Source organism: Chinchilla lanigera, unplaced genomic scaffold, assembly GCF_000276665.1.
Source record: "Chinchilla lanigera isolate Chin_1 unplaced genomic scaffold, ChiLan1.0 scaffold00090, whole genome shotgun sequence".
Lineage (NCBI taxonomy): Eukaryota > Metazoa > Chordata > Mammalia > Rodentia > Chinchillidae > Chinchilla > Chinchilla lanigera.
Genome location: NW_004955491.1, coordinates 184,360 through 209,998, shown reverse-complemented (window position 1 = coordinate 209,998; position 25,639 = coordinate 184,360). Strand labels below are relative to the sequence as shown.

The window sequence follows — 25,639 nt, the reverse complement described above, 5'->3', positions numbered from 1 at the left end:
ACAAACTTACATCTTTGGTCCACTGTTTACATTCATTAAGAAAACAGCAACAATAACGTAGAACAGATCTCCTTGGTCCAGTCACTGCCTTGCCCAAGAAACATATTATTCTTAATCTCAAAGATTAGTTTAACCTTTATAAAATGTATACACATACACTCCTACAAAAGTAATATTTGGTTTCTGGTTTTTTTCCATATAGAGCGTGTTAGTGAAATTCTACCATATTGAATATAATATGAACCAAGTCATTCTCATTGTTATAAAAATATTCATTGTTTTTTTAATTTTAAAGAGAGTAGTTAAAAAAACAGAACAACAGCAGCATACCAACATCATAGACATAAACAAAACAAAGCAAGAACTTTAAAAGTGATACAGGGTTTCAAAATGATAGAAATTAACAGTGGTTGTTATATTACATATTGTTATCTTTAACTACATTGTTCAGCTTACCAGGTGTAAGAATGAAAGATTGATCAAACCATTAAAGGGAATAAAAAAATTATTAAATAAAACATTAGAGCCAATACAGAGTTTCAGTAGACAAGATGGTAGGAATTCATCAATGGTTGTTCCATTGCATATTATTGTCTTCAAATCAGTTGCTCAGATTACTAGATATAAGCATGCAGAATTGGTCAAAATATAAAAAATTTTAAGCATTAACTGTCCCGTTCAATAAACCATCAGACATCAGCAGTACAGTTACTCCAGCTATCCATATATATATATATACACACACATAAACACACACACACACATATTGACTTCCTTCTTTCATATTCATTGTTCGTAAGGAAGAATTTAATTAAATGTGTTGATGGTGCACAAAGATGGAGACCTGGGTAGACTTGTGAATGAAGAAATAGAAAGGATGTTGGGGCTGGGGATTTAGCTCAGCTGCACAGTTCCTGTCTGGCAAGTGCAAGGTCATGAGTTTGATTCCTGGTACGGGAAGATAAAACAAAACAAAAGAAAGGATGTCATTCGGGTAACTATTTAGACTATTATGGATGCTGCTACTTTGAAGAACCGCAGTACATGCCTTTTAGTGAACATGTGTATGCATTTCTATTGGGTATAGACTTAAAGGTGCTATTACCAAATTGTCTCACCTTTAATTTCAAGATGATACTTTTAACATCTTTTAAATACAAAGTTTCTTAAGAGAAAAATTACTGACCAACATTCCTCCAATTCCAGAAGTAGCCAATATGTCCCTTTTTAGACTTCAGTAAACATAAACATACATGATTGTAGCTTCTTACCGCAAAAATTAGGAATACAAATTGTCAGTGTAAATACATACTTCAGAGCATTCCTCCAAGTATGAATTCATCTGATCTTTTAAAAGAACTGCAAAATAATTTGTAATATGAATTTTTAATGAACTGTTCATTCATTCCTGTATTGCTGAGTACCTATAGGAATTAATACTGCAGTACTTATTTCAATGCTTTCAGGATTCCATGGCTGTCTCCCTTACGCAGGGTTACTCAGGGCAGAAAACTGGACATAAAACAAAGAAATCCAAGGGAAAATGGAAATAAGAAAGGATACAGGGCTTAAAACTGAGCTAGTAGTGCAGAGTCTGTGACAGAGAAAGCCGTAGCCAGCTCGTATGTTAAGATATGTCATTTGGGAGACAGAGAAAAGAAGAGGCTTCGGGCAGAAATCATAAGAAAAGAACATAGAGGAGAAAATGATCCCAGGTACTTCTTTCTTATCCCACATTCGTCTCTCCATCCACCCTTCTGATAAATATGGAGCGCCTGCTATGACCTAGGAGAAATGGGAATCTGAGAAAAATAAAGTACAGTTCTTTTTGGTTTTTCTCCGGTACCGGGAACCGAACTCACGACCTTGTGCTTGCCAGGCAGGCGCTTTTGCCGCTGAGCTAAATCCCCAGCCCCTAAAGTACAGTTCTTGATTCATGTTTCCTCTAGTTTGCGAAGTGCTAATAAAAAAAAAAACTTAAGCAGTATAAGATGTCTTATTCTGTGCCTTTTAACATGGAACTCACCTTCCAGTGAGAGGTCCAGACTGGTCCCTATTTTACAGCAGTGGAGAGAGTTTTATGATGGTCAGTTTGATGGGGGACACTTTCTCTTTAGGTAGTGGGCAAATAGGAGCAAGGGCAGTGAGGGCGTTGGAGAATGTACAGGCACCTGGAGAATCACCTTCATGCATTTGGGGAAGACCCTGTAGCTTCTCTGCAGGGTCTACCCTCGAGCTCACCAAGCTTTGAGACTTAAGGTAAGACCTGGTCAGCAGTAAAGGCAGAATCAAATGTAGGATCCCACCCGTGATTAAAATGGATCAGGACTAGGAACTGAGTTCAAGAACCCCACACACTGGCGGAAATCATGTGCACAGAGAAGGCACTGCCAGCTGTTGGAGCCAGGGTTTTTGTCCAGCTTCTTTGGTTGATTAGATTTATGTATTTATGTTATAAGCAATACAAATTTCTATTGAAATGTTAATGAAGTGCATAAAGAAAAATATAACAAATCCATCTATGTGATACTTACATAAATACTTGGGAGCAGCCCTCTTGTCTGTATAACGGGTTCTAATACTTGAATGTATAGTTTCTGTATAACTTCCTTGTTTATGTAAATTTATAAAAAGATTTCAATTTTTTGTACAAATATGCAAGTCAGTGTATTATCACACAAACTTTTACTTCCTATATATTGAAAGAGGGAAAGCACTTGAAGTATTCCCGGTCCATCTATAGAGCTGTAACCCATTCTTGCAGATAGTTGTGTGTTATTTTACATGAAGATTTCACATTATCAAACTGCTCTCTTGTTAAAAACAGTCCAGAGTTTAAAAAACAACATATTGCTCAGCTGTGCTCACAGGGTGGACGTCAGGGTTTCTGTCAGGGCTTTGGGGCTGAATCTTGAGATAGAAATGGACTCAAAGCTTGAGCTCTGGGGTCCTGGAGCTCCAGCCAAGCCCCGCCTCCTCGGCAGCGGCCAATCAGCTGCCGGGGACCGCCCCTCCTCGCCTGTCTGCACTGCAGCCGGCTCCCCACTCTTCACCCCCATCTGCAAATCCCCAGGCCACCAGGCCGGTCTCCTCGCTGCTTCTCCGCGGAGGACTCCCTTCCCCCTCCGGAGTAGCCGGGTGTGGAATCGCTGGACGCACGGTGAGTCTTGCCCAAAGATGGTTCCTGAACTGCAGGCCCAGGCAGAGGACCGAATTAGGGCGGCGCCGTGGGGTGCACTGCAGCCCCCAGCCCGGTTCCGGCAGCTCGGCCGGGTTCTAGGCCTGAAACGCGTGAGCCCAGGAGACAAGGGTCCTTCCTAGAGGTTTCCCCCTGTCTCCCCATCTCTGAGGTCCCTGCTTGTCCCTGTCACTCTTATTTGTTACGTGCTAAATTTCTTCTCCTGCAACCTAACCCTTCAGACGAATACGTCTCTGCCTTTAGAAAGCATTTTTCATTATGCCGTTACATACAAAAACTAATACGATTTATCAGGCCCCGACATTTTATCACCTTTGCTTTAGCTAGCTCATTCTATGTGCCCCTGTGTCTGTCTCTCCCTTTTAAAAATAAAGTCCATTTTTGCACCAAATCTCACTCCCGCACCCCTCCTCTTCTGAGGTAAGTGTGTCTTCTTCCCATGGATCTATTTGCCCTGTGGTATTCATTTTTATGCCAGCAATGTATGCGTTCTCATTCCCACTTGAACATTATTTTCGTGAAAGTCATGACGATGATTTAGCTGGTGGTGCTGTGAGTCCTGACGTTTGGGATCCGATCCATAGGGCAGGGACTTACAGAGCAGGCCTCCAGCTGTCATTCAGCTGAAAAAACTGAAGGCCAGAGAAGGAAAAAAGGTAAACGACGGGCTCGCTGTCCCCCAGGCGGCCTTCACCTAGCAGGTCCTGAACCCAGGTTCTGTTGGCTTCTATCCTAGACAGTCGATCTGCCTGAACCTGCCTGCTCCCTGGGCCTGCCTGAGGGAGGCTCATAATCTTCAGATTGGAGAGGGAGTGCTGAAGGGAGGTGAGAAAGGAAATAGGGCTTGGACCCAATTAGAACTGAAACTTAGACATATCTCTAGGCTGGAAATATTGAACCTTAGGATGACTGGAATATCTGTTGTACGTAACAGGCCCTCATTCATATATCCCTATCATATGTCAGGCATTGATTTAAGAGTAAGGCTTAACACATCTGCTTTGAGTCTGAAATCTGTAATACAGCTGTAAGTTGTACCATCTCTATTTTACAGGGGAATTAAGTAACTTGCCCACAGTCAGCCAGCTGGTGAGTTTGAGTCCAGTCAATCTGGGGCGAGTCTGAGTCCCTAGCCATTATACTACTCTGCTTTTCACATGCTAGAAGGGAACACCTGTCACCGTCACCGTGGTGAAGTCACCTTATAAAGGGGGGACAGGCCGTTTGAGGGAGGAGCTGCAGAAAGGGAAGCAATGGGTTTTCAGCTGTACACTGAAGAATACATCTCAGCCACCCGTTGCTTGTTGGAAATCTATTCTTTTCAAGCTACCAAAGGCACACATATAACTAAGACAATGCAATCAATGCAGAGTGGCATCAAAAAAATTGCCTCTCCTTTATCCCTGAGATTAAATAGAAGCAGGTAGAAGTGTATTCTTCACCGCTCCCCGCATAAAACGAACATGGGCCCCTTTATGGAAACGGCAGCCTATTCAGCCATCTCTACACTGTGTTTTTCCACTGGCCGTGTCTCTCGGTGCGTTCCCCCATATGTGAGATTTAAGCTCTCCCTAAGAACTGAAGAGTGCACACACGGTTTCTATGGTAATTTGTTCAGCCTTTTCCTTGCTAATGGGCAAGATCCGGAGACGTTTATGGCTTTAATAACACAGCCTTGTAGACTGCTAAGGATTCACCGCCGGGGGTTGGGGGGCTGCAGGAGGTTTCGGAATCCTCCGCAATGCCAAGCCGCCGAGGCGGGCGACACAAAGAAGCGCTGTCCCCTGCCAAGCGCCGCCCCTCGGGCTCCCACTCCTGCCCGGGAGGAAGTGGGGGGGAGGAGACTCCTCGGGAACCCTCCCTCCTGCGCTCTGCTCTTCTCCCAGCTCGCCCTCGGGCCGGAGCTCTGCAGGGAGGCCCTGTCCCCTCCCGCCCGTGCGCCCCGGAGCGCCCTGCCGCCTGGGTGGACCCTGCGAGGTGATCCGGTGAGTGGCCCCCTCTGAGGACCTCGCGCCCGGGAGGGGACGGCGGGATGAGCCTGGCCCAGGGGCTGGGCGGGGTCGACCCTCGGACAGCCTGGGGCGCTTTGTGTCTGGGACAGCCTGGGAGCGCTTCCTGCGGTGCAGCTCCGGGTGATATTTTTCTGCTCCCCGCTCTGCACCCCTGCCCCGTGCCGCACTGCTCCTGCGCCCCTCGTGATGACAGCGATGTGGCGTGGGCTGTGCTTTGTGCGGTCGCGTTGCACATCGGCCTGACCTCCAGCAGCAGCTCTCTGGGATGAGAAAACCACAGCTCTGGAGGAGGCGGGGCTGGCTCGGGGCTCCCAGGTAGCTGGTGACCGAGCATCTCTTCGGTCTTGCTGCCCTTTGATCTCGGAAAGCAGGGACCCTGGGACTGAGATTCCCTCGCTCTCTCGCAACTGTTCCCTGGAGACCGGGTGGGGCTGGAGGAGCGGGCAGCGGTCTGCGTAAGCCCACCGCACCCAGGCCTCGGTGCCCAGCGGCCTGGAGAATTCTCTGCCAGCCCGCTGAGCTTTTCTGCGGCGCTCCCCTCCTCCCAGACTGCCGCCCCCGCCCCCGCCCCTCTGTTCCGGACGTCACAGGCTCCCCCCACTGGCTCTGGGGCTGGGAGGGGAGGAGCGGAGACTGGAGAGGGGCCGGGCTCAGAGCTGATAGGTGGCCGCCCCTGGGAGTCTAGGACAATGTTGTTCACCCACTGTGCATTCGGTAGAAAGGCAGTGGAGCTAACATCTACGAGGAGGCTGGACTTCAATAAAAACGCAAACAGCAAGCATAAAGGGCACGTTGGCCTTCCCATTCCTGGGCAAGCGTTCCTCAGCACTGCTGTGCTCCTGAAAGTCATCCAATGAGAGAAGTGTGCAAAGAGCACTGAGGGAGGGGCCGAGAGCCCCAGGGGGCTCAGGAATTAAGAAAGAAGGCAGAGGGTTCAGGCTTCCTTCATTCTCTGGCAGTGGTGATGCAGATGATGACGATGATGACGATGATGATGACGACGATTGGTCCATGTTTGCAGTATGAGGATCGTATTCCTCATGGAGAGTTGGTGCATGTGCATAATACATCCGAACTTATTTTTATCCTCTTTTTCTTCCTCCTCTCTCCATCTCTTGGTTCTCTTTCCATTCGCAAAAGATTTATCTTGCTACGTCTTATTATCTGTTCTTACTTCGCTCTGCCTTCCTATTTTGGGTTTCTCATCCATAAGAGTAACCATGAAATACTTAAGCGTGGGTGTCTGATTTATTTCCCTTAACATCATGATCTCAAGGTGCATCCATTTTCCTGCAGCTGACTCAAGTTCATCCCACTTTATTGGCAGAGACGGTGTTGTTTTTAAGCCAAGTGCTAAATATATGCACTTATACATTTTTAAATTGTTTTACTGCTACTTTTCTGCTTATATCTTTCCATGAACATTATGCATTCCTGGAGGTGGATGAAATAAATGCTTTTAAAATTAAAATTAAATAACACTTAGCTGGGACAGAATACAAAAGAAAGGGTTGAACCAACCCCATTCTGGCTTAGCAGAAGTTGATAGACATTGGAAAAATATTGAATGTATAAACAAGAAAGAAATAAAAGTGTTCATGGAAAAAATCACACAAAGAAGAGAGGACGTGAAGTGTTAGAGGTCTGTGTTTTCAATAAGTTTTCAAGGTCAGACTGGCCATTTGCTGAAGAAGCGATCGTAGATGTGTCCTTATATGTGACCTCAGACATTCAGACTAAGTTTCAAGGTCTGAAATCAAGCTATAATACAGAATGTGAATGACACCGTATCCACGAAGGTCCCACCATTCCTGTATAGGTGTCTTACAGGAAAAATCCTCTTTAGCCCCGCGGCACAGCTCTATGGTAGAAGTATAATTTCTGCTCTCTTCCTGGGTACAGGTCGTGTCAGGTTGTGTCACAACCAACTGCTTTGGTTGTGACTTTACCAAATTCTAAGGCCCAGGGGAGAGAAAACAGGAGTCCATGGGGTTCACAATCTTGTGTTCTCAGTGTAATCAAAGGTAGTATGCTGAAATGCGGCCTCCATGGATCTTATGTACATAAAAAACATAGCATCTAAGAAATATTTTTATATTCCTTATGTGAAAGAAGGCAGGCACCAGCACTAGATTCTTGGAGTAGATTCTAGATCCACCATCTACCATCAGTGAAACTTTGTGCAAGTAACAAACTATCTGGCCATTTAGGATTTTGGTTGTCTATTTACCTATCTATAAAATGGGTATAACAGTAATATATACCTCATAGGTTTATATAGATTTATTGTCAGGATTAAGTAAATGATGAATCAGTTGAGATTTTGGCAACACCAGAAACCTAAAAAAGTGTATTATTATTACTGTAACTCTTGCAATTACTACTGTTATTACCATTATCTTTATCTGTAAAAATGCATTCATGTCCTGTATAGCATAATGAGTTGAAATTTTCACTTAATAGATATCTAGAACATTCTAGGTAGAGACAAAATACATTGAACTCAACCTTGAACTAGCTAGTGAAGCAGAAGTATGAGCTTTGTGTTCTGGTCATGTGGCACATTAGCACTGGGAAAGTATGGCTCCCAGAAAAGGGTCTGATGGGCAGCCCTAGAGGGAGGTCTGGGGAGTTGAGGGGCAGGTTGGATACAGTGGGATGTCAGCGGGTGGGAGGTGTGAAAGTTGGGTAAGGGTGGGCTTGAGTTCCCACAAGAGCTGGAAAATGATACTAGGGAGCATTCTTTGTCCATTTTTGTTTTCTTTTTTTCTATCTCTATTTGTAGTTTTGCATAATAGCATACATAAAACTATATCTATATCTGTGTTTATTGTCTTAGTTACCTTGCTTATTGCTCAAACAAAATATCTGACACTTTCAAGTTAAGGAGGAAAGTTTTATCTTGACTCACAGTTCCAGAGGTTTCAGTCCAAAGTCAGCTGGATCCAAGGCAAAGTGGCAAGGCAGAAGGACATCACAGAGGAGAAACAGTTCATGGTGTGGCAGGGTAGGCGGAAGGCAGCAAAGCAGTGAAGTAACAAAGCAACAGCCCCAAGCAACAAGCCTGCGTTTGTATGCCATCCAGGCTACACCACACCTAGAGAGGTCCTCCCCATTATCGACATCTAGAACTGTGCTAAACCAGTTAATGCAGTAATCCACACACACCCAGACTGTTTTGAAAGAGTGCAGACATTGTAGCACCGTCCTCAGATTGTGGTAAGACTCTTCCCTTAGCCTTTCCACCTGTGGACGTTAGCTGCCTTCTTTCTTTCTTTTCTTCACATTCTTTCTTGTTACCTCTTCTTTCTCCTAGTTCTTTTTGACAGTCCTATGGGTAACGTATATTATATTTCCTACTGACTGATGAGATTGTGCATTTTTGTTCTCTTAAAGATGGCCAGTTAACTTTGCCCTTCTGTGCATATCTTCACTTAGAAGAGTAGGATTTCCACAGATAGAAAGAGTGAGAAGGGAAGGAAAGTGCATGGAACTGATCTGAACTGGAAGCAGGGTCTGTCTAGTGGTACCAGGTAGGCTGGTAGCTGGATGGAGGGAAGGAACCAGAGATGAGTGAAGGAGCTACCACCCTGGAGTCATCAAAAACCAGGAGGAAGGAGCCAGGTCTTCCCCTCTGGACACAGGTGAAGCTCTGGGGATTTCTTCCAGAAAATAATATGGTTAGAGAGGTTCTAAGAACAGAGCCTGGTGACTTAAAAATTGGATTGGTTTAGTCTAGACATGAATTACTAAAGATCTAAATAGGTTAACAGCAGTGTGACTGAAAGTTGTGGACAAGGACATTGACAGTCCTTGTGACCAGCTGGATATGGGAATAACAGGAAGAAGGGATGTTCTGTGACTCTGTGGTTTACTGTCCTAGTTATTTGTGAACACCAGGAGGGGTAAAGAATAAACAAGCTTCTTATTAGCCATGTGCTTCCTGGTTGTATGTTGTCAATAGTTCTCTGGGGTAGGCAGGCAGATAGGTAGGTGGATAGATGATGTGTATGTGGTATTTAACTGCTAAGAGCTTATGCAGTTTACCTCAGAGGAGCACTTTACCTCAGATGAGTTTAAGATGTCATTAGTTTCAGAAACCAGCTCTAAATGATTACTGTGCTGCTTCAGTCGGGGTCTTGACCTTTTTAACCACCTCAGAACAGGTAGCTGAGGAAGGCACTGTGCTGTCAAAGACCTTTTCAAGGACTCATGCAGATACTTGAAAAATAAACATAATAATCTTTAGCACAAGTATTACCATTAGTCTTAATGTTGACTGCAAAAATGACAAATATAAAATCTGAACCAGTATTGTCTCACTAGTGTAACAACCAGAAAGAGTGAATAGAATCTAGGAGGTACAATAGACATTTTGAAAGGGAAGGAAACTGCCCAAAAGGAAAGAACAACTGGAATGAGCGAAAAGAGAAAAGAAAGAAGGGGGAAAATATATATATATGTATACACAGGATAGCTAACATAGCTGTACTACTGACTTTTATTGCTCTATTGAAAGGAACAGTTAATGTTTAGGAGGTGATCAATGTTACATGTCTATATTTGTTTATCTGAGTATCCAAACTGAGAATATCAATATGTAATACAACAACTGTTGTTTATTACCTGTCACCTTGTCTGAGATTCTGTATTGCTTGTATTGTTTTTGTGTTATTTTCTAAATGTGTGTTTATTGTTTTCGTTCGTCATTAAAATTAAAAAAATTCTGAACCAATAAATATTCAATCCAGTGTTCCTAAAACCCAACATTGTTAGATTTCTTCTTTCAGTTTGCAAGAATTCTCTATTTTCACATATTTACATGATTTCTCTTTAACCAAATAAATGTTTATGCATGCATATATATGTGTATATAAAAATAACTGCTGATGAAAGCACATACACCCTGCATTATTTGCTCTAATCCTCAGAACCTTGTGTGATTGATGCTATTATTTCTATTTGATGAATAATGAAACTAAGTCTAAGATATGTTATCCAAGTCTTGCAGTTAATCAGACCTGCCTGAAATTCAAATCTAGAGAGCCTTAACTCCAACACCTGAACCTGTATTTATTTTGCATATGAGAGTGAGTCTTGTGGTTTGGATGTGTCCCTCAGTGTGCATTTTAATCGCCAGTGCAAGTGTGCTGAGAAAGGAGATCTTTAAGAGATGGTGCTGAATTCAGAGTCCTTGGGAATGGATTAATGCCATTGTCCAGGTAGTGGGTTAGTTCTTACTAGAATGCGTTTCTGATAAGAAGAACCATTCAGTCCCCTTCCTTGTTCTCTCTCACATGTGGACCATGGCCCTTCTACCTTCTGCCATGGGCCGAGGTAGCACAAAGGCTCTCACTGGCTGTCTGTCCCTCATCTTGTACTTCCCTGCCTCCAGAATACTAAAGAAAAACATATCTGTTCTTTATAAATTTCCAGTCTCAGGAATTCTGTTTCAGCACCATTAAATAGGTTAAGACAAGGAGCGTCTTTCTTGACAAGAAAAATAGAGAAGAGGCAAAGGCCAAAGATGGAAACTTAAGAAATGCCCACTTATTCCAAGAAATGAAAGAATAGAAAATAAGTGGTACCAGAAGTTGAAGATAAAGAGTTTGCTCAGAGTCGGGTATGGTGGCACACGCTTGTAATTCTAGCACTCAGGAGGCTGAGGCAGGAGGACCACCATGAGATCAAGGCCAACCTCGGCTACATAGTGAGACAGTCTCAAAAAAAAATTTTTTTTTACAAAGAGCTTACTCAGGACAGGAAAAGCATCCACGTCCAGAGCTGCTGGGTAGTCAGGACAAGAAGCTGTGGATGTCCTAATTATGAAATGCCTCTGTTTTTGGAGGTCTGTTTCAGTCAAGTTCATGTAGGTCAGACTGTGGAGCATCCTTAAGAGGAGCTCATGGTGAAGCAGAGGACAGTTGTGAGTTCACATCCACGGAGAATCCAATCTTCCTTGGCTGTGTTCCCGTGCCGGCAAGAATCTGCCCTCATTTCGTGACTTGTTGCCATCAGCACTTGATTGTCCAGCACTTGGATCCTATAGAGAGAGGACTTAGTTTTCCCTCTTCCTCAGGCTATGACTTTGACCAAAGAACCTTCTCTGAGAACACAGACATTTTGGACTGAAGTTCTAAGTTGTCCAAGCGGGGATTAATGAAATCAGTGTGGAGGCCAAGAAAGGCGAAACGGGTATTGGAAGTAAACATGTGGCACCACTCTGTCAGTTCTTTGAGGCTGCCGTATCAAGTGAGCACAAATAGAGTGGTTTACAAAGCTGAAATGTATGCACGCACAGTTCTCGAAGCTTAGAAGTTCAGTATCCAGGCGTCAGCCATGTTGGTTCCTTCCAGAGCTTCAGAGGTGGAAGCTGTCCATGCCTGTCTAACGTGAGCATCTGGTTTTTACCTAACTCTTCGGTGTTCCTTGGCTCATGGACACCTAACTGTTACCTCTGCCTCCATCTTGTGATAACATCTTCCTCTGTGTGTCTGTATCTCTCTGCCTAAATTTCCTTTTCTTGTTATGACATCAGCCATTGGCCCGGGCCCATCCAAATCCAATATGGCCTCATCTTAACCGACTGCACTTGATAGACCCTATTTCCTCAGGTCACATTCCCAGATACTCAGGGCTTCAAGATATCTCTTCAGTGGATACAGTTCCGCCTTTATTTTTCCCTTCTGCTTTTGTCCATCTGTGATGGAACAGTGTCATACTCACTGAGTGTGATGCTGTGAGTTTGTGGCCAGGCCATAACAGGTCTTCCTTGACTGCAGACCGAGGCACTGAGAACTGTAGTCATATCATGTGTCAGGGTATTTGTATTGTGAGTTGCACTGTCTGGTGGGAAAGGGACAAATTCTGCTTGTTTTTGTTTGTTTGTTTGCCTGCTCCTTACCAAGCTGACTCTTTGCTTTCTTCTCTGCAGAAAGTGCTGGAGCCATGGCGACTCCCTCTGCTGCCTTCGAGGCCCTTATGAATGGAGTGACAAGCTGGGATCTCCCTGAAGATGCCGTCCCGTGTGAACTGCTTCTTATCGGGGAGGCCTCATTTCCTGTGATGGTGAATGACATGGGCCAAGTGCTCATTGCTGCCTCCTCCTACGGCCGAGGCCGCCTGGTAGTCTTATCCCATGAAGACTACTTGGTGGAGACCCAGCTCTCTCCCTTTCTCGTCAATGCTGTGGGGTGGCTTTGTTCCTCCCCTGGGGCTCCCATTGGGGTGCACCCATCCCTGGCACCTTTGGTCAAAGTCTTCGAGGGTGTTGGAGTAGAGGCAAAGATCGAGCCAGAAGTGAACGACTCCTTAGGGGTTTACTGTATCGATGCCTACAACGAAACCATGACGGAAAAGCTGGTCCAGTTTATGAAGCGCGGAGGAGGCTTGCTCATGGGAGGCCAGGCCTGGGATTGGGCCAACCAGGGTGATGATGAAAGGGTTCTGTTCACATTCCCTGGGAACCTGGTGACCAGTGTGGCAGGCGTGTACTTCACTGACAACAAAGGGGACACCAGTTTCTTTAAAGTCTCAAAGAAGATGCCCAAGATCCCAGTCTTAGTTAGGTGAGTATCTTACCCTAGTGTGGAGTTGGCCCCAGGTTAAAAAGTAGATGTGGTTCTTACCTTCATTTCACTTCAAAGTTAACAGAAGAGAATCTGGCACTCAGACACGAATTCTTCACAGAACAAGTAGATTTCTAAAATGCTGTAAAGCCCAGGAGGGGCAAAGTCTTCATTATTCCTGCCTTCCCAGGCCAGATTATTGTGCTGTTTGATGGGAGTATTTCTTTATTGCCATGGAATCACCCAATACTAGCTTGACAAATACACTGATGACCCTAAGAGATGGCAGAATAACCCAGAAAGGTCTGTAGAGGATTCTTTCAACCAAAATGCAAGGAAAAGGAAAACACTCAGGAACCCGTAAACAGAGGCTAGAGAGAAGTGGGAAAAATCTGGCAGTGTCCAACCAGATGGGGAAATAGCAAATAGAAGATTCCGAAGTTGGGGTAGCAAAGTAGATAGTAGTAACTGTGTGTGCCAAGTATAGGACTTAAGAGGGGGATTTTTGTCTCTAGGGACCAAGAATAAATAACTGAGAATGAAGAGTATAAGTTCAGGAGTGAAGAGAGTGGATGCACTGAATGAAAATTCTTTGAAAACATCACCTAGTTTGCTTCGTTCACACATAGTGCTGTACGTGTGGCAGGTTAATAGGTACTCAGTAAATATTTACTGGACATAAAATTAGATGGATGGGGGCTGGGGATTTAGCTCAGCAGCAAAAGCGCCTGCCTGGCAAGCGCAAGGTCATGAGTTCGGTTCCTGGTACCCAAGAAAAACCAAAAATAAAAATAAAAATAAAATAAAATTAGATGGATGAATATAGATGGATACAAATAGCTGCAATGCCATCAGGGGTAGAAAAAGTACTTGAGGCCACTCCCTGTTGTACATTAAAATTTTCATCTTCCTTGGAACAAAGAGCACTGATACTTCTGGCTGCTAGGATCAGGGTAAGGTGGGATTGGGTGAGGAAGACGCGTGGAGGAAGTTGGAAGTATGAGAATGAACTTTGACCTCTCCTAGGCACCAGTGTTTTGGGAAAATCAAACAGAACAGCTTGTCTGTTTTGCCTTCTAGATAACACTTTGCCCCATTGTAACCTAAATACAGTGATACTTCAGCTCACAAATGCAATTTGTTCCGTGATTCTGGAAATGATGGCCATGTTTGTGTTCATGCAGGAAAGATGGCAGCAGTTGTGTTTGTCACCTGACATAGAGTTTATAAACAAAAGCAAACTTTGCCAAACCCTTCTGTTTGGGAAACAAAATGTTCCTAAACAAAAGCATTCCTGACCCAAAGAACCATGTACTGGGCTTCTATGAAGTAGTTCAGAGGTTTATTTATCCACTCATGGAATATATCCTACATTCTTGACATTTCTTAAAAACACAATTTGCAAAGATATGAAAACTAAAGGCCCAAAACTACATCTAATAGAAAGATCTAGAAGAAATGTCAAAAACCAAATAACTGCTATAGAGGACTACGTTATTGTAGTTCAGTATATAGGGAAACTGGGAATCCATGACCAGTGATTGCCTGGCATGGCATTTAAATGTGCTTCAAAGTTTCTTTCTTCCTGTAAAAGGAGTAGAAACTTCCAGGGGAAGTTATTACTTCCAGGGGAAGTTATTACTCCCAGGGGACTGTGGTTTTTCAGACTGTAGTGTTCCTTGCACATTCACAAAGTTATCAGAGATGCATTAAAAAAAAAGATTATACAGATGCCATAATCTCTATGCCCAAGTGTGGTCCAAGTACCTTGGTTTGAAGACAGCTCTTTGACCTCTGAATTAATCAACATTATAAGTCGATGCTAGATGTGTCATTTTTGCTTTGCAAAATGGTGAAAGGCTATTAGCCATAAAAATGATTTGACTTCTGGATTACTAAGGAGATTTCAAAATTTTAAAAATTGAAATTGTCTCAGAGGAGACAAATTGTCAAATAAACACAAATATTCTCCAAGTGGCTTTGAAAAAAAAATACCTAAGCAAGTTTTAATAAATTTATTTATAACAAGTATCTGCATATCCTTAGAAGTCATTGCTAGTTGTATTTTAGATACATAGAGAATAAGCCGGTGAAACCAAATTGGTTAGTTGATAAAGAATAGAAGTAAGTAAGTAACGCACCACTGATCATGACAATAGGAGTGTTAGCACAAGTTACATACTTCAAAACTGAAAGAGAAAATGTTAATACAAGTCCCATCAAAATGATGAGAGGAAATTATGTTTATGCAAATAAGTTTGTCAGTCAGATGAAATGCACATTTCCTAATAGACATAAATTACCAAAATTGACACAAGAAAAAAAATGTATGCTGAATTCTAACTAAAATATCCCAAGTCTAAGTGCACCATGTTATCCTGGATTGAGTAGTAAAAGGCATTGGTGAAAAAACTGGTAAAATTTATGTAAAGTCTGGAGTTTAGTTAATAGTGTTTGACAAGTGTTAACATCTTAGTTTTGCCAAATATACCATATGTATAAGACATTAATGTTAGGTGAAAATGAGTCAAAAGTACATAGAAATTCTCTGTACTGTATCTGCGGCTTTTCAATTTTAAAAAATCCAAAATAAAATTTCTCTTTACAACCCACAACACAAAGAAAACGCCAGTCCCTGATAGTTTTAAATGTGAAGCTGATCAAACATTTAAGGAAGAAATACTAACCATCTAAACAAACTCTTCCAGAAAGTAGAAGAAAAACTTTTTCCCAACTTGATTTATTAAATCAGCATTTTTCTGAGACTAACATCCAAGAAAAATACTGTAAGAAAAGAAAACCATAGAACAATATCCCTCATGAACATGTATGCAAAGTTAATAATAAGATATCAGCAAGCAGAATACAACAGTATACAAATGATAATACATCATAATGAAGTAGGGATGTACAAGGTGTGCATGGGTGATTTAACATTCAAAAATCAAATGAACTTAACATATTAATAGAAAAATTGAGAAAGCCGTGTAATTCAATAATTGCATTAAAAATAGTGACAGTTCAATTTTAAATCGTGGTCAAATTTCAGCAAACTGGAAATGAGAAGGAATTTTCTATCTGCTAAGAAGTATTTAGCTAAAAAAAAGATTCTTAATAGTGTAATATTGAATGTTTTCCCCTGAAATTGAAATAAGATATGGAAGAACATCTGCTCTTACCCGTTCTGTTCTACATTGTACTAGAGGTGCTAGCCAGTGCAATAAGAAAAGTAAAAGAAGGCATAGAGTAAACAGTCTGTGCACACAGGACAAAGGGATGAATCAGGCCCCTCCATGGTGTGAGATTTCATCACGCTAGTCAGAATGGTGCACAATTGAAAACATGTGAGTTGTTCATTTCTATAATTTTCCTTTCAGTATTTATGGACTACATCTAACTGGTAAACTAAAATTGCAGAAAGTGAAACTGTGGCTAAAAGGACATGACCGATATCTTTCCTAGAGCACTGAGCTAAAGAGACAGGAAAAATTTGAATCTTGGTGTTAAAAACCAGATTACCAAGACAGCAAAAGATAAAAAAAAAACTATTTTGGATATTTAGAATAGTTGTGAATGATAAGAGTCTTCTGAGCATGAGGTCAGTGTACTTCCTACAGTGGGATTATTTTGTCCCTAGAAGTATTTGCAGAAGATATAACTATTATGTAAAGAGAATCTCAAAAAAGCTTCCAAGATACTTGACTTCACCAAGGTTGTAAGATATAAAAATTAGTTACATTTTTATATACTAGAACCTAACAGTTGGTAATTAAAGTAAAAGACGTCATCATTTAAAATAGAATCTAAAATGAAGAAATGCTGAGTTAAATTTAACAAAATGTGTCACAGCGTATTGCAAACTGTAAAGTATTATTGAGAAAAATTAAGTAAAAACTGAAGAGGTGTAGAAATATACCATACTGATGGATCAGCACACTGGATCTTCCTTCCTTCTTCTGTCCCTTGTTTCCTAGTTTGTCGTTGTTGTTTTGAGATATGGTCTCATTATATAGTCCAGGCTACCTTATAACTTACTGTATAACCCAGCCTGAAGTCAGACTTCTGTGTTTACCATCCTTCTGCCTTGGACTCCTAAGTACTGAGATTACAGATGTCTGCCACCATGCCCAGCTCAGAATATTCAACATTTCTAAGATACTGATTTTTTCTCCAAAAGTGTCCTATAGACTACATGCAGTCTCAACCAAAGTTCACATTGGTTCTAAAACTAATAAACAAATGAAAAAGAATTAAAATCACCAAGCCTATTCTAAAAATGAAGAATAAAGGTGGAAACTTATTGGAAACTCGCCAATTTTGAAATTTTTATAAGGCTGAAGCAACCAAAACACTGCAATATTGACACAAGGGTAGAGAAACGGACCACTGAATCTGAGATAGTTCATAGATAGACTCTCAAGTTTATGCTCAATTGTTTTTTTTACCAAGGTAATCAGTGAGGAAAGGATAGCCCTTTCAACAGATAGTTCTGACACAACTGGATACTCTGATGATAAAAAATGACATATGTCCCTTATCCCACTCCACATAAAACAATACTTAGACGTAGACCTAAATACTAAGGCAGAAACTCCAAACCTTCCAAATGAAAGCACTGAAGAAAATGCCTGCGGTATTAGACAAAGATTAGCTACATAAGACGCAAAAAGTGTGTGATCATAAAAGGAAAAGACTGATAAATTCAACTTTATTTAAAAACTGTAACTTCTGTAGTTCCATGTGCAATATTAAGAAAACTAAAATGCAAACTACAGATCAAAACAAAATTTTTGCATGTTTAACAATGAACTTCTGTTCAGAATATAAAGAACTCTTGCATCTCAGTAAGACAGTTTTTAAAAAGGCAAAATATTTTAGCTTCACAAAAGAAAATAAATGAAAGCCCAAAACACCCATGAAATGATTCTCAACATTATTAGTCTTCAGGCAAATGCAAATTAAAGTCACAACAAAATATCTTACCCTCCTTTAAATTAAAAAAATGACTAAAATTACTCCCAATTTCTTATAAAGTTAATGTACGTTTAACACAAAACTCATCCAACTCTAACCCAAGAGAAATGAAGGCATGTTGACACAAACTATTGTGCAGGAGACTCAACCTGAAAGTTATCCCAATGCCCCTTCACGGCAAAATGATTAAACAAAATGCAGAATATCTTCCTCATTGCAAAATGGTCAACAATACAAGGGAAAAAATTATTGCTAGGCTCACCGACATAGATGGTTTTTTAAAAGTTATTCTGGGTGAAAGAAGCCAAAGTCAAAAGAGTACGTACTTTAGGATTACATTTATATGAAACTTTAGAAGAAATAAATCTAACCTGCATGTACAGAATGCACACTTGTGACTTTCTATGCTGGCATAGGGAGCTGGTGCAAAGTAGATTTTTGGTGTGGTGGAAATTTTTCTGTGTATTTGTATAAAATTGTGGTGGTTACTCAGTTGTATAATTTTAGCAGAAGCTGATCAAGATATACTTTAAAAAAGGATGAATTTTATCGTATGTCAATGAAGATTTTTTAAAAATAGGTGTTTAGAGTTCATGATTGACACGTATGTAGTTTTGGCATGTATATGTCATAATTTCTTTATCTATTCATCCACTGATAGACGTTTAGATCATGCCTGTACTGGGTCTTGTCTACTGTGAAAGACATTACAATGAACATGCGGATGCAGATGTTGCTCCAAGGTGCTAGATTACATGGTAGCTCCATTTTAAAATTTTCTTTTCTTTTTTTTTTTTCCATTTTAAAATTTTCAAGGAACCTACAAACTATTTTCTATCTTGTAGAAAATTCTACATGCACCAATGTAGAACATATTCTGTATGTACCCATTTATATCCCTACCAACACTGTATAAGAATTCTCCTTTCTCTATATCCTTGTGAACATTTATCTCTTGATTTTTTCATAACAGTTATTTCCACAGGATGAGGTATTCTCATCATGGTTTTGATTTCCATTTCTCTAATAATTAGAAATGATGTTGAATGTCTTCCATAGGTCTGCTATTCAGGTGTGTGGCCCTTTTTCAATTGTGTTATGGTTAATTATTATTAGTTTGTTATTGAGTTATATGTGTTCTTTATATATTATGGCTATAAACCCTTACCTGATACACAACTTGTATATATTTTTCTCTAGATCCATACCCTGCCTTTTCCCTTTGTTGGGTTTTGTTTTTCCTTGCTGTGAAGAAACATTTTAGTTTTTTTTTTCTTCCGGTACCAGGAATCGAACTCACTACCTTGCGCTTGCCAGGCAGGCGCTTTGCCACTGAGCTAAATCCCCAGCCCTAAACATTTTAGTTTGATGTAGTCTCACTTGTTTACTTTGGGCTTTGGTTACCTGTGCTTTGCTCATGATAGCCAAAAAAATCATTCATTAGACCAATACTTAGTGGCTGTTCCCAATGTTTTCTTCTGGGTATCTTATGATTTCAGGCTTACCTTTAGGTCTTTCATCCATTTTGAGTTGATTTTTGTGTTTGGTGTAATCTTTCTCTCAGTACACTATAACTTGGTTTTCATTCTCTGACAATGCATAGAAATTTTCCTTATTTTTATAGCAGTATTATACTCCACTCTAAATATACATCATAACTAACCAGTTGTTCAGCACCTTTATGAAAATGTCTATCTTTTCCCCAGTATTTTAAAATGCATCTTTGTTATATACCAATATATGTATTTACCATGTTATTTTTAATCTTTAAATTGCCCACTGCAGCTTTTTCTAACAAATTGGTGTCTCTATTGTATTTAGTTTTTTTGTGTGTTTTTTAGTTTTGCATAGATATTTGAGATTTTCTGAAACTTCATTTTTTAAAAATTATCAAGATAAAGAAAGATTGCCCAAGGTATTGCTTAAGAAAAGTAAATGTCACCAATGTAGAGTATTCTGGTTGGCCTGACCAATGGCTTATGGGCATCTTCAAGCAGTTGATCATGGGAAGCAAGATTATAGTCATAAGGTTGTTTGATAAACCCAAAAGCGGAGCGAGAAGAGCTAGTTGAATGATTTTAATGGTGAGTGCTTCAAGGAGAGGGAGACTTATCTCCGAATTGTAGGTTGATGCCTTCATCTTCAGGAAAAGCTCCACTGTGAGAAGCAATTTTCTAATCAGTTAAAGCTCTGCTACCCCCAAATAGTACAACACAAATCCTATGATTATGTTCTCTACCTGACCTTCATTTTTTTGGTATTTCTGCAAATCTGCCTTCTGATCATGCATTTGCCATTCCTAACACAAGTGACAGCACAATTTCAGAATCTTAAGCTTACAGAGATCTCTCCTATTCCCTAAACTTAATCCCACTGGGTGTCCAGGTCTTTGTTTACCTTTAGGGGTTTTTTGGAGATATTCTAGGCATGGATTCCCTATAGAAAACAACTATACAGGTTACTTTCTAGGGTCAAGAGTGTAAACACATGGCTGAACAAAAATAAAATACAGCAACAAAAAAGATAGCGTGCACCACTCCTGTTGGGCGGGCAGTGAAAGGGTAGAAATCTTGATGGAAACAATCAAGCCCTACTGGGTTAAGGTAGCCAGATGGTCAAAGTAGAGTTGATGCCACTCACCTCCCCCACTCCCATAAATCTCCGTGCTCAGTGAAGTCAGACCTGCCCACTCTGCTCTCCTCACAAATCTGACAGATCTCTAGTACTTGCTGCATGCTTGGCTTGTTCTAAGAGCTGTTCCTTTAATCGAGCGTGCATGTGTGTTTTGCAGTTGTGAAGATGACCTGTCCGAGGACAGAGACGAGCTCCTGCATGGGATTTCAGAGTTGGACATCAGCAACTCAGATTGTTTTCCATCCCAGCTGCTTGTGCACGGGGCCTTAGCCTTTCCTCTGGGCTTAGATACCTACCATGGCTGTGTTATAGCCGCTGCCCGCTACGGCCGAGGCCGGGTGGTTGTGACTGGCCATAAAGTATTATTCACCGTGGGGAAACTGGGCCCCTTTCTGCTCAATGCTGTCCGCTGGCTGGATGGAGGCCGAAGAGGCAAGATCGTGGTGCAGACCGAGCTGCGAACGCTGAGCGGACTGCTTGCCGTGGGGGGTATCGACACCAGCATCGAGCCGCATCTGACCAGCGATGCCAGTGTCTATTGCTTTGAACCCGTGAGCAACGTGGATGTCAAAGAGCTGCAGGAGTTTGTAGCAGAGGGCGGCGGGTTATTCGTTGGAGCTCAAGCTTGGTGGTGGGCCTTCAAGAACCCCGGAGTGTCCCCTCTGGCTCGATTCCCAGGAAACCTCCTTCTTAACCCCTTTGGCATCAGCATCACAAGCCAAAGCCTCAACCCAGGGCCGTTCCGTACCCCCAAAGCAGGAATAAGGACCTATCACTTCCGCTCCACTCTGGCCGAGTTTCAGGTTATCATGGGTCGGAAGAGAGGGAATGTGGAGAAGGGCTGGCTGGCAAAGCTGGGACCCGATGGTGCAGCTTTCCTGCAGATCCCCGCCGAAGAGATCCCCGCCTACATGTCTGTGCATCGGCTTCTGCGGAAGCTGCTGAGTCGCTATCGTCTTCCAGTGGCCACCAGAGAGAACCCTGTCATCAATGACTGCTGCAGGGGCGCTATGCTGTCTCTGGCCACGGGCCTGGCCCACTCTGGAAGTGACCTCTCTCTCTTAGTCCCAGAAATTGAAGACATGTACAGCACCCCTTACCTGCGCCCCTTGGAGTCTCCCATCACCGTTGAGGTCAACTGCACCAATCCAGGTAAGGCCAGAGGGCTGGAAGCTCAGTGTTACAAGGATGAGTGGATGAGCAGTTTGTGATTGCAGCAGTTCATATGGGGAGCTGAGTACCTGCAGAGGGTGCCTCCATCTTTTGCCATAGTCTTTTGAGAAACTAAGGACTGGGATTCTGAAAGAAATTGGTCAAGGCACCAGCAGCATGAAGGGGAAGAGTTGTGCAGAGCTCAGGGAGGGTCTATGGAGCGCTGGGCAGGGCAGAGACACAGAGAAGAGATCAAGCTTGCCCTTCTGTGCTTTCTGCAGGCACCCGGTACTGCTGGATGAGTACTGGCCTCTACATACCTGGAAGGCAAATCATAGAAGTCTCACTGCCTGAAGCTGCTGCCTCTGCCGATCTGAAGGTGAGGCCAAGCCCCATCTGTCTCATCAGGTGACGGGGCACCTGAGTTGCCTTCCTGGTTGATGTCTTATTTGGTCCTCTTAAACCCTACTGGCAGTATAGAGTAGGTTTTGTTATCTCATTTCAAGGATGAGGCAACTAGGTTGCATAAAAGCTAAATGTGAACCTGATGCATTTCAGAGCCCAGGACCCAAAACTAACCAACTTGTGGGTCTTCAGGACTGTGCTTTTGTCATATCTCCAGAGTGAGGAGAGGGAGAGCTATCAAATTGAAGGGACTCCATTGCTCGGCTTATAGTGAATAAACCTTAGCTCATTACCCAACCCCACAGGCATCTCCCACTATAGCCTAAGGTCTTTCTCATTCTGTCTCCTTTCCCATGACACCCAAAAAAGAGTATTCCTTAATATCTCTAGTCTACCCTCTGCTTTATCCCTTCCACAAACATGCATTCTATTCCCAACGTTAAATTGTCATCCTGCTGTTGCCCATCAGTGGGTTATTGAGATGGTAAAGGTCTACCACATGCCTGTATCTATCCTGTCTCTCACTTAGCAAAATCTCAAGGTAAGCAATTCCAAGACTATCAGGTGCAAGCATCATTTCACTTCTCAGGAACAGGGAAGGAATTAAAGTGTCTTCTGTTAACATCAGCCAGATTATACTGCCTTGCACCAGCCCTCTTGCTGCTCTGCAAAGGTCAGAGTCCCCGCTGCCCCCTCCCCAATGCCAGAATTGCCACCGTGGGATAGTCAACCCCGAATTCTTTCTGTTACAAAGACATAACAGGGCCATCTATAGAGTCTGCGCTCCTCGGAGTTAGCCTTACAGGTCGTGCGTACTGCTTCGCACATTAATGTCTCCACATGATCCACGGTGGAGCTGCTCAAATCCCGTTCCAGAAGATACACCCATAAAGCAGTCCGCATGTTTGTGAGGAATACTACAAGTCCACGAGTCTATCTCGCACTCTCAGCTTCACACACTATCTCAGTGGTGCCTCGGGTTGTGGCCTGATGATTCTTCCTGAATCCCTACCTCTTGGGCTCTCTCTTTCTGCCCATACATGCCCTGTGGTGACTCTGGTGGGGGATTTCTCTACACCAGATACAGATTGGCTGCCACACAGATGACCTGACCAGGGCCAGCAAGCTGTTCCGAGGACCCCTCGTGATTAACCGGTGCTGCTTGGACAAGCCCACGAAGCCAGTCACCTGCCTCTGGGGTGGACTCCTCTATATCATCGTGCCTCAGAACAGCAAGCTGGGTTCTGTGCCCGTCACCGTGAAAGGAGCTGTGCATGCTCCCTACTACAAGCTGGGTGAGTAGAACCTGTGGGATGAGCCGAAGGGGAAAGGAAAGGCTTGGGGCAAGGATGTGATTGTGGGTGTTTGATGTAAGAGAAGAAAGGCACAAATTAACGGAGGGAAGGAAGGTGGCTTCCTTAGATTCTGCCTTGGGCCAACAATATGAAGATCAAACCACACTGATAGGGACTTCATAGAAGGGTAGAGGGAGGGATCTGGCTGTCCATGATGTGGGCTCTCTCCCATCTGGGATCTAAATTGTATGTGTTAACTTAAGGGATTTGGGAATGTGTGTTTCAAGCTCTCTGGCCTCTTTTCCTAGGGAAGACAACCCAGGAGGAGTGGAAAAGACAAATCCAGGAGAACCCAGGTCCCTGGGGAGAGCTGGCCACCGATAACATCATCCTGACAGTGCCAACTGCAAACCTGCGTGCTCTGGAGAACCCCGAGCCACTGCTCCGCCTCTGGGACGAAGTGATGCAGGCTGTGGCGAGACTGGGTGGCGAGCCGTTCCCTTTGCGCCTGCCCCAGAGGATCGTGGCTGATGTGCAGATCTCAGTGGGTGAGTACTGCAAGAGAACCCTCTGTGTGTGCTGCCCCCATGTGCCCTTCTTGCCACAGCCAAGAGGGCAAAAATGTGTTGCTCGCAAAGCCTGTAGTACGTGTACTCCTTGCTATTTAAGCAGAAAAGAAAAGATAAATATAAGAAATAGATAACAGTTTAAGTCAGCATGTCAAGAGATGCCATCAAAAGCACCAAGACGTGTTACCTTGGAGGGCGGCCTTCGAGAGACTTCAAGGAGTGGGTAAAGATAGCAGGGAGCCTTCACTTGAAAGGCATTGAATAAAGTGTTCTTTGGCTGTGGATCAAAATTGGGGGATGGGGTGGCTGTATAGACACTGAAGAGTGACGGAAATTTCTCTAGATCTTCCTTTTCTTGGCTAGCATAGGTAATCCTTGTAAAGTGGTGCTATTGTGGGCAAATCCATATCTGATAATAACAGGAGTTCTGAATTTTGAGAAAAGGATGTAACACAGAATCACATAGATAAAGCACCGCTGTAAAAAGTGAAAGAGTAGTGGCAGGAATGGCCCCCTGCAGCCTGTAGCCTCTGCCCAGGCAACTCTGGCTCAGGATGGAGTGCAGATGAGGGCACAGGAAAGCAAGCCAGGAAGTCTGAGCTCGAGGTGCCCTTCTGAGCAGTAGGGGTGCATGAAGCTGTCTGAGGCTATCGGATTGGAAGAGAAAGAGTTCAGAGAAGAATTTCGTGAGATGGTTGAGAAGACCTGACCTTTCGCTCTTCCCTCCTACATTTCCAGGCTGGATGCATGCTGGCTACCCCATCATGTGCCACCTGGAGTCTGTGCAAGAGCTCATCAATGAGAAGCTCATCAGAACCAAGGGGCTGTGGGGCCCCGTGCACGAGCTGGGCCGCAACCAGCAGCGGCAGGAGTGGGAATTCCCACCGCACACCACCGAGGCCACCTGCAACCTGTGGTGTGTGTACGTGCACGAGACGGTCTTGGGCATTCCTCGAGGCCGTGCCAATATTGCCCTGTGGCCCCCCGTTCGGGAGAAGCGGGTCCGAATCTACCTGAGCAAAGGGCCCAATGTGAAAAACTGGAATGCCTGGACTGCACTGGAAACATATCTGCAGGTACTGAGCAGGAGTGGAGGAGGGCGGGAGGCCCTATAGGGCCCATGTGGTTAGATGATATTCTAGTGGCCCGGGCAACCTCACAGTGCATTTGCCTTTTCACATTCAGAAAACCCCGCCACAGTCCCAGTGTGATCGTTCTGTAACCATATCTCTCAGTGTATTAACTGGCAAGACCCTAAGGTGGGCTTAACAGACTCAGCAGCACCCCACTGAGATACATCAATAGAGAGAGAGCACTGTGAAATCTTAAAATTGGCAGAAGCGAATGCAGCACTGTACTTACTCTCCCTGGCTTTAAAACAAGGCATATCTGAGAATGAAGCCAAACTCTCCTGCCTCATCGCTGTCAAAACCAAAGGACTTTTCCTTGCATACACACACATACACACACACACGCACTCTCTCTCTACACGAGGATTATGACCTGTTTTTCCCTTAGATGAATGTGCCGTCTCCTTGTGACTTGACTGTGCCTCAAATTTTGCCTTATATAAGCAACCCAAGAGTCCTAACTGCCCTGGGGATGGAAGGTGTCTCCCTTTGATCTATCATTGGAGGCCATGTTCTCTGCCCCCAGTTCCCAGATCATTTCCTGGATAGCTTTGGGGCGCGGCATTGCCTTGGATTGAGGCCTAGCATGCTCTATTCTGGTTCTTCCATGAGAATAGTCCGAACAGTCAAAGAGGCTCTGCGTCCACCTTGCTGTCTGGATGCTTGGCCCCAGGAATAAATGTTCCTCATTAAGCAAGTAA

The 25,639-nt window shown here is 43.2% G+C and overlaps 1 protein-coding gene across 4 annotated transcripts in view; it reads left to right on the top strand.

The window, feature by feature from the left end:
• The window catches only part of Tcaf1 (TRPM8 channel-associated factor 1), a 42,807-nt gene that overhangs the window by 10,995 nt on the left and 6,173 nt on the right, over positions 1-25,639 (top strand). For 2 of the 4 annotated variants that reach the window (XM_013504653.1, XM_005404718.2), the window contains exons 2-7: positions 12,146-12,779; positions 20,545-21,539; positions 21,821-21,918; positions 23,026-23,239; positions 23,548-23,787; positions 24,547-24,884. In XM_013504653.1, the coding sequence (XP_013360107.1) occupies positions 12,160-12,779; positions 20,545-21,539; positions 21,821-21,918; positions 23,026-23,239; positions 23,548-23,787; positions 24,547-24,884 (2,505 nt within the window). In that variant the 5' untranslated portion in view covers positions 12,146-12,159. Of the gene's footprint in view, positions 1-3,044; positions 3,161-5,085; positions 5,185-12,145; positions 12,780-20,544; positions 21,540-21,820; positions 21,919-23,025; positions 23,240-23,547; positions 23,788-24,546; positions 24,885-25,639 lie in introns of those variants that run through there. The other 2 variants (XM_005404717.2, XM_005404719.2) reach the window with 2 other exon arrangements.